Source organism: Pristis pectinata, chromosome 6, assembly GCF_009764475.1.
Source record: "Pristis pectinata isolate sPriPec2 chromosome 6, sPriPec2.1.pri, whole genome shotgun sequence".
NCBI lineage: Eukaryota > Metazoa > Chordata > Chondrichthyes > Rhinopristiformes > Pristidae > Pristis > Pristis pectinata.
In genome coordinates this window covers 14,620,325-14,629,906 of record NC_067410.1, presented here as the reverse complement: position 1 = coordinate 14,629,906, position 9,582 = coordinate 14,620,325, and the positions used below count along the sequence as shown (strand labels likewise).

The window sequence follows — 9,582 nt, the reverse complement described above, 5'->3', positions numbered from 1 at the left end:
TACAGCACAATTCAGGCCCTTTGACCCACAAAGCTGTGCCGAACATGTCTCTACCCTAGAAATTACTAGGCTTACCCATAGCCCTCTATTTTACTCAGCTCCATATACCTATCTAACAGTCTCTTGAAAGACCCTATCATATCAGCCTCCACCACCGTTTCCGGCAGCCCATTCCACGCATTCACCACTCTCTGAGTAAAAAACTTACCCCTGACATCTCCTCTATATCTACTCCCCAGCACCTTAAACCTATGTCCTCTTGTGGCCACCAATTCAGCCCTGGGGAAAAGCCTCTGACTACCTACCCGATCAATACCTCTCATCATCTTATACACATATATGTGAGAAGGATCACTGAGCTTTCTATAATTTATAGAACAATAATGTTTATGAAGTGAAGCTGAATACTGCATTCTTTTTAAACTTGATATCGACTGCATTACCTTTTAGCTTTACATTCTATAGATCATGCTAAAAGTTAGCATTCCATTGCCTTTTTTTATATAGGTGCTGTCGATAGCAAATTTCCCACAGTTACCTTGACTACACCTTCCCACCCCATCACTTGTAAGGACGCCATCCCATTCTCCCAGCTCCTCTGCCTCCGCCGCATCTGTTCCCATGACGAGGCTTTCCATTCTAGGACATCAGAGATGTCCTCCTTTTTCAGTAACGGGGGGCTTACTGCCCCCCAGCGCATTCTCAGTAACACAAAAAGACGCATTTCACTGTGTGTTTCGATGTACTTGTGAGTAATAAATATCTTATCCCTTCCATCACCGTCAATGCTGCCCTTTTCCGTATCTCCTCCACTTCCCACACGACTCCCTTGTCCACTCGTCCCTCCCAACTGATAACCCCCCGACACTTATGCCTGCAGCCGCACCAAGTGCTATACCTGTCCCTACACCTCCTCCCTCATCACCACTCAGGATCCCAGACAGTCCTTCCAGGTGAGGCAGCGCTTCACCTGTGAGTCCGAGGGTGTCACTTATTGCATCCGGTGCTCCCGGTGCAGCCTCCTGTACGTCGGTAAGACCCGACGCAGATTGGGTGACTGCTTCGTCGGGCACCTTCGCTCCATCCGCCGCAACAGCCAGGACCTCCTGGTGGCCACTTGCTTCAATTCCACATCCCACTCCCATACTGACACGTCTATCCATGACCTCCTCTGCTGCCATGTTGAGGCCAGATGCAGGTTGGAGGAACAACACCTCATATTCCGCCTTGGGAGTCTCCAACCTGATGGCCTCAGCATCGATTTCTCTAACTTCCGGTAACCCCTCCCCTTCTTTTTCTTCCCCCCCCCCACTCCTTTGTCTTCCCTTATTCCTGTAGCTCCCTTCCCCTGCCTTGATGACCTGCCCATCTCCTCCCCTCCTCCATTCCATGGTCCACTGCCCTCTCCTACTGGATTCCTTCGTCTTCAGCCCTTTGCCTCTTCTACCTATCACCTCTCAGCTTATTACATCTTCTCCCCCTTCCCAACCCACTTACCTACCTTCCCCCTCTTGCCTGGACTTGCCTATCACCTGAACTCACCTTTCACCTGCCTGTGGGTGCTCCTCCCCCACCTTCTTATTCTGGCTTCTCCCCTCTTCCTTTCCAGTCCTGATGAAGGGTCTCGGCCCAAAATGTCGACTGTTTATTTCCCTCCATGGATGCTGCCTGACCTGCTGAGTTCCTCCAGCACTTTTTGTGTATTGCTCCAGATTCCAGCATCTGCAGAATTTTGTGTGTCTCTGCAAATTTGGTAAATTGGTTTATTATTGTCACATGTACCGAGGTACAATGAAAAATTTGTCCAGCATACCGTCCATACAGATCAATTCATTACAACAGTGCATTGAGGTAGTACAAGGGAAAACAATAACAGAATGCAGAGTAAAGTGTCACAGTAACAGAGCAGTGCAGGCAGACAATAGGGTGCAAGGACCATAATGATGTAGATTGTGAGATCAAGAAGCCATCTTATTGTACTAGGGGACTGTTCAATAATCTTATAACAGCTTCTTATAGTCTTATACTATAATAGTCTTATAGAAGCTGTCCTTGAGCCTGGTGGTACGTGCTTTCAGCCTGTTGTATCTTCTTCCCAATGGGAAGGGGGAGAAGAGAGAAAGTCCGGGGTAAGTGGGATCTTTGATTATGTTGGCTGCTAAACCAAGGCAGTGAGAAGTGTAGACAGAGTCCATGGAGAGGAGGCTGGTTTCCGTGATGTGCTGAGCTGCATCCACAACTCTGTGCATTTTCTTGTGGTCTTGGGCTGAGCAGTTGCCATACTAAGCTCTGATGCATCCAGATAGGATGCTTTCTATGGTGCATCGATAAAAGTTGGTGAGTATCGAAGAGGACATGCCTAATTTCTCTAGCCTCCTGAGGAGGTAGAGGCGCTGGTGAGCTTTCTTGGCCGTGGCATCCATGTGGTTGGACCAGGACAGGCTATTGGTGATGTTCACTCTTAGGAACTTGAAGCTCTCAAACGTAGGAGTGGAATGTATTTGTTCCTTTAAGACATTATTTTTCTTACTATTATTATCCACAATTAACTTATTAACCATATAGAAACTATTTAAATTTACCTGCATTAACACACCTGATGTTAGTGAATAGGGGAAAATTGTGTTTTTGTCCATCCCATGTTCTCCCTCTATGTTCTCAATGACATTTCTGCTTGTTTTATCTAAATGGCAGTGGTGGGAGGGAAGAGGCAAGTTTCCTCATCAATTCTGGTACCACCTTCTGCTCTTGCTGTTCACTAAAGATGATTAACAACTGGTTGCATAGGTCTGAGGTGGTAAAGCTCAAATTTCTGCAAGTGGAGAAAGAAGCCCGATTGAGCACTACTCTTTATATCCCAGCAGTTAACTTCATTTCCAAGGCCAACATAAACTTTCCTCATTTGCTCCGTCGGTTCTTTTAAGTAGATGTGGTGCTGCAGCAGTGGCAGGTTCTGCTCCTTTGTATTGTTAGATTCCTCCCATGAGGAACCCAGTTCTGCATATTATGTCATCCAATGAAAGATAATTGTTAGGAGGCATGGTTTGGTCAGAGGACAAGTAGTGACAGCTCTCTCCATACCCTCCACACCCTTTGTTACCACTCTATCTCAAAAACAAAATACCACCCTGTGTCTCAGGTGTTGTTCCAAATGTCTGAATGAAAAAACAGACTCATTTTGAGTGCCAAGAAGGTAAGCAACTAATTCCACTTTTATGCTACATCCATTGCATTTTATTTGTCTTGTTTCTGTGAATAAATTAATTTGTAAATGAACGTGGTGCAAATTTTACTAGTACAAAGTGGGCCAATGCAATTTTTATCATATAAATTTGCATTTTGAGAACCTTTCACCAGGTCTGATGAATATTATTGACCTGAAAGCTTAAGGCTATTTCTCTCTTCGCTGAGTGTTTACAAGATTTTCTGATTTATTTCTGATTTCCATCTTGTACAGTATTTCACTTTTGGATTCTAAGCAGCCTTGACAGGGTAGATGTTCAGAGGCTGCTTCCATCAGTTAGGGCTTCTAGAATCAGGTTTATTATCAGTGACTGTATAATCTGCTCCTATTTTGAATCACAACCACTATATGAAATAATACCTCCCATAATTTTAATAATTCTTTTCAATCTATAGCCACTTGTTACTGAGGCATATGATAAAGAAAGTTTCTCCCTGCTTTCTCAAGTCTTTCTGATTTTGGATAGTGCTACTAGGTCCCTCTTCAACCTACCCTGCTCCAAGAATAAGTCCCAGTTTGTCCAACCTCTCAGCAAAATGGAAAAGCCTCATAATCCCTGCTTCTATAATCCTCCAGCCTCAACCTTCTTAAAATGAAGTGTCCAGAATAGCACACAACTTTGGCTGAGGCCCTGCAACAGGACTTCTCTGCTGATGCATTCATTGTGCACATTTACAATGAACAACTTTGCAATTTGCCCTAACATCAGCAAGAGTCGTGAATGTACACACCGAGGCTCCACTGTCCTTGGAACCCTAGGAAAATAGTCTAGCACAGTAGTGTAGTGGTTAGCCTAATGCTATTACAGCGCCAGTGACCCAGGTTCAATATCTGCCGCTGTCTGTAAGGAGTTTGTACGTTCTCGCCGTGTCTGCGTGGGTTTCCTCCGGGTGCTCCGGTTTCCTCCCATATTCCAAAGACATACGGGTTAGGAAGTTGTGGGCATGCAGTGTTGGTGCCGGAAGCGTGGCGACACTTGCGGGCTGCCCGCAGAACACTCTACGCAAAAGATGCATTTCACTGTGTATTTAAATGTACATGTGACTAATAAAGATATCCGATCTTATCTAGTAACAAAGACAATGGAAGACTCTGAATGGTAATTCTCTCTGATAAGATCATAACTACATTGTAGTGGCAGGAACTTCTTCAGTTTCTGCAATTCTAGCTGTAAATGCTTTTCTGTTTGACTAACAGTGAGAATTATGCATTTTGAAAAGTTTGAATAATGTAAGGCAGGTCACACGAGTTTTCAAATAGCCATTTATTTATTTTCCTAAGAATCAGATAGACTTTTTTCTTCCAAAATAAATACAAACTGAAAAAAACATTCTAGAATTTAAAGGAAGAAATATCTAGATTTTTTTTGCTGGATCAGAGTACAGTGCTCCCAGCCCAAGTATGAAAGTGTTTACAGTATAATTATTTTTTTTAAATTCAATTGTTTAAAATGGTGCTTCTGCTATCACTTCACACCAGTTTGCTGTTTGCTAGAGTTACCTGCAAAAATTTAGAAAAGGTTTCATGATGTCCATTTTAATGTACTCAAAGAAGTGTTCTCGCCTAAAGCCTAGAAATGTCAAGAGATGTTTACAAACAAAAAATAAGTTAAAAAATCCATAACATAACAATGTACATTATTTACAATTTGCCTAGGGCATAACTTTGAGCTGACCGAGCCATCGATTCATGTTCACTTGTTAACAGACAGAGCTTTTATATAATATGCGTTTCCAGGTAGACAACTTTCTTCTGCATTGCACTGTTTGGTGTCCTTGTTCTCCACAAATGAACCACCAATTTTGGTGCCCATGTCCTGTGTGCAAAAGACCAGAGGGTTTGTTTTTTTTAAAAAAATGTTTCTTCTTTTGGAAAGCAAATTACATTTAGAAAAGTCTTTGCTGAGTTTGGAAGGGGAGTCCACCCAAGAGATTTTAAGGCTTCTCTACCTTCCTTTCACGATTTAAACATAATTTTAGATATGGCACGGATGCAATAAGGTTGCTAAAAGTGTAGCACTTTGTTGATCGTTTAATGGAGTCTGATCAAAGCTAATCAAACATATGAACTTCATGTGAAAAGAAGAATGCTTTTGTGTAGTTCTAAGGGGGAGGGAGGCTGTTTCGAAGTAAAAAAGAGGTACAGGACAGAGATAATAACTTTTCTACTTTGCAATATTGACAGGCTTAAGCACTTCTAGATCAGGTATGGCACAGAGTCAGGATACAGGGCAATAAAAATTATTCTCCACATTAAAAGCACTTTAAGTGACCCAGTGTTAGAAAAAAATGGCTAATTCTGAGGAAGAACAAAAGACAATCCTTGTTTTATTTACGTTCGCCCTTTAAAGCAGAGCTTCCAATTTTACTATTCTTCCTGCCATAAAGTAATGGCTGTGATCACTCAATTACATGGCAAGTGGTAATGAGTTCAAATTGGTCTTTATAATGAAGCTACTTTCCCTGACATGTACAATCATGTTTTTTGGCCTCCCACTCCACATAAAGGGCTTGTAATTTTGGTTACATTACCCCAATTTTACCACTGAACAGATCTTGGGTAGTTAAAATTACTTACCCTACCAAATAGCTGCATTGAGTGACAAAACACACTAAGCAGTAGCAAATTATTCTTGGAGCCCTAAACAGCTTTTTTTTTAAAAAAGCAAACTCTTCAATGATTTTATCAAGGTGAGAAATCTGCATTATCCACAAACATCAAACAAACATTATGTATAAGTCTGCAAAAGTAAATTCACTACTTTGACTTGATCATAATTTATAAATTAATTCTTTTGGGTTACCAAAGGATTTTTCTAACTGTGGAACTCCAAGCTGGATTCTTGAGAGACTATTACGCCTAGCTTCCCCGAACAAGGAAACATCAAGGCAGGTTTGCTAATAAAGCTGCAACTGAAACACTCCTAGTCCTCATTTGCAAGTCCAGTATTATATTTCTGTTTGTATCTAATGGGCTTATACAAGGCAGTACTTAAAACAAAAATGAAAATATTACATTTCAAAGTGAAAATGGTTTGATGTAAATAAGAAGAGTTATAAAATTAAGTTACTGAATAGATGAGAGCAGTTAAAGAAGCAGATTAATTTGAATATCTTTTAAATGTGCAAATCAACTCTGCAGGACAAATAATTGAACCATTCCTTACCCTCAGGAGCCATCTTGATAAACTCAAGTTTAGCTATGGTAAGCTGGAAAGTATGCACAACATTGAAGTCAATAGGAAACGGCTGAGCTTTCGAACATGAAGTCAGCATTAGTGGTAAAAAGCCCAATTCCAATAGTTTTTGCTACATTCCAATTTTCACACTGTTGGTATTAACCGAACTGATTTTAGGGAAGTAAATAATAAACTTCATCATGCAAAAAAAAAGTGAAAACTCCCCAAAGTAAATTAAAAATATGAAACATTTATTCTACAATAAATAATTCATTGCAGTACCTGCTCATTTAATGGACCATTCTTCAAATTTGGGGATCTCAAACAATCGCTATATACAAGTATTGCACTAATGGAACTGGCATTGCTGTGCTAGGTCTAAGACAGAACTTCAGCTCATACACTTTCAATAATGCAATTCCCTTTAGTAAACAAGCATTTAATTCGCTACATTTCAAGTTGCTATCATGGTTATATAAGGAGTCTTTCCTCTGTTGGTGTAACAGTTGAGTACATCAAACCATCCAAAACCTACATCTACAAGATGTCCTTAAGGATTAGAAACAAGACTGTGCTTCAATGAAAACTGGTTTAGCTCTCTTATCTAATCCTAATACTCAGTAAAATGGTTTCAATGAGAAGGTCACTAAATAAACAAGATTTTTAGTGATGGACAACAATTTTGTTCCATTTGCAACATGGTTCAAAATAGAAGGATTAAAATAAGCAAGGAAAGAACAGCTCAGGCAAGAGAGCTGCACCATCATTCAAAAGGTCACATCTTCCCAAAGGACCTCTTGAAGTTTGTTTGGTATGGATTCTTTTCAAAAGCTATTACCTAGGACAGGTATTTCTATCTGGATAAAGAGTAAGTAACCTTGTTCTTTATGATTATCCATGTCACGATTGTTCTCCTGATCTCTTTGTATTACATGTATAAACATTGATATATTAATCTGTATTAATTTGAAAACTAATAAAAAGATTGAAAAAGAAAGAAGAGTAAGTAACCATGTCCCCAGATCAGCCCCAATTGTGCTTGAACTAAGAGCCTGACTATTCTCATTTAAAAGTTGGAAAAAAATCCAAGATGTATGTTCTTGAGATAGACCCATAATGAAGTTGCCAAGCAAAGCGAAAGATTAGGGATGAAAAGGAAATAAAAATAAAAGACATTAAGCAGTCAAGTAATCAGGAATTGAAATCACATATTGTAACAGAGGAGGTTTACTAAATATCTGGTGTCAATTTGTAATTTAGTTTTGCATACAATGGGGTAAAAAAACATGAAGGAACTGTCACTGAATGACTACTTTCAGTACAGATGGAAAACTAAAAAAAATCTAAATTTGCTTGGCTTTTCAAAACAATAGAATTATTAATTTGTGCTTCAGGCTATTTGCAAATTTTTAAAAGTTTATCATTATTCTTTACTTCCATCTTTTATTGACATAGAAAACTTGCACATTGATTGTTGATCAAAGCTAACAAAGTTAATGCAAGGGGAACCAATATGGATATTAAATATACAGCCAAATAGGGTGCTCCTAAAAGCTCTGGCTACTCCAAAGTTGATTCAACCACCAATTGTTGGATCCACTCAGGTATGCAAAAGGTGACTCAAAAACAAAATACTGCACATGCTGGAAATCCAAAATAAAAACAGAAAATGCTGGAAATACTCAACAAGTAAGGCAGTAGCTGTGGAGAGGGAAACAAAGTTAATATTTCAGGCTGATGAACTATCATTGGATGTTGCCTGACATGCTAAGTATTTCCAGCATTTTCTGTTTTCATATAAAATATAGGTACCTCTAATAGGCAGTGAGAAAAAAGGTTATAAACTGGTCAGTTTCTGCATGTTGTTAAATTAAAACCTGGCAGAATACCAATGATTACTTGGTAAATGGTAGATTACAATAGTTAACTAGCACAATAGATATATTTTAAAAAAGATAAACAATTTTGCAAATATTTTTCCTTTGAATTCTGACAGGAAAAATGAATGGAATTTTAAGGATAGAAATTAATGCTATTAGCAAACAAAAGCATTGGCATCCTTGATAATTTAGAGGAGATATTACTACGTTTTACTATCTTCTTTAAAATAGCAGGCACCATAAAGTAATGTATTGAACAATCATGCATTACTCTGTGAACAAAATCTCTGAACATCCAAAATCAAAACTTCAAAGTTCACTCTTTTTTTCATCCTAGTGCAGTTCTAACACTTAACTGAGGTTGGGAGTTTGTGTGGTTGTCAATTACCCTGACTGCCTGCCACTTTTCCATGTCTGTATCTGGGTAATTCTGGAGAGGAACAACAACGCTTGAGGTATACATGAAACCTTCCATAAGTGTTCACTGGAGGATTTAATGGACATACCTTAAAAAAGGAGCACTTCTGTTAATTTGACTTCTACTGATGATCTGTGTGTGTGATCTTAATTGGCGTTATAGAAGAATTAGAAGTCACTCTCTGGTAATAAAAACTCACTCTAAAATTACCAGCTAGGCTTATATCCACTTTGGCAAACTGTCTTATTCTTTTAAAGGGAAATTACAGCTAGACAATTAGCTAACCTAAATAAATCTGAAACAATTCCCCCCCCCCCCCAGCTCATTTCTTAAGTCTCCCCCACATACATAGATTACAATATTTAAAAAGCACAATAGATATACTTTAGGAAAGAGGAACAATTTTGCAAATATATTTCCTTTGAATTCTGACAGGAAAAATGAATTGAATTTTAAGGATAGAAATTAATGCTGGTGTTATGGAAAGTCAAGTAACCAAAGTCCTTCAAAAATCCAAGAAAAAAATGCAGATGCTTAACCAGAGCCCTTGACAATTCGAAGTCAGTTTTGTGGAGGCTAATACCGGTTTTCTTTATGGGGAGTGCTTTGCTTCTGTTTGCTGTTTTCCCTTCACAGCATAGTACAAATGGAGGACGTACTAATCAACATTGTACCATTCTTTGGAGTGGTACAGTGTGGCTCAACACATTGCTGAATTCAATTATTTTTACATTTAACTCACCAACAGGTGGCTGGTCTCCTACTGAAAGCCACCATGTTCTTGGGAGTCTTGAGGCTGAGTACAATAATATGAGATTTTGCCATTTATACTCCTCTTAGTCACAGCATTCAATAAGCTGCA

The 9,582-nt window shown here is 39.2% G+C and overlaps 1 protein-coding gene across 3 annotated transcripts in view; it reads right to left on the bottom strand.

Annotated features, from left to right (window-relative positions):
- Positions 1 to 4,520: 4,520 nt before the first annotated feature.
- The window catches only part of brpf1 (bromodomain and PHD finger containing, 1), a 37,766-nt gene continuing 32,704 nt past the window's right edge, over positions 4,521 to 9,582 (bottom strand). For 2 of the 3 annotated variants that reach the window (XM_052017913.1, XM_052017914.1), the window contains exon 14: positions 4,521 to 5,060. In XM_052017913.1, the coding sequence (XP_051873873.1) occupies positions 4,938 to 5,060 (123 nt within the window). In that variant the 3' untranslated portion in view covers positions 4,521 to 4,937. Of the gene's footprint in view, positions 5,061 to 9,462; positions 9,517 to 9,582 lie in introns of all 3 variants that reach the window. The other variant, XM_052017916.1, reaches the window with a different exon arrangement.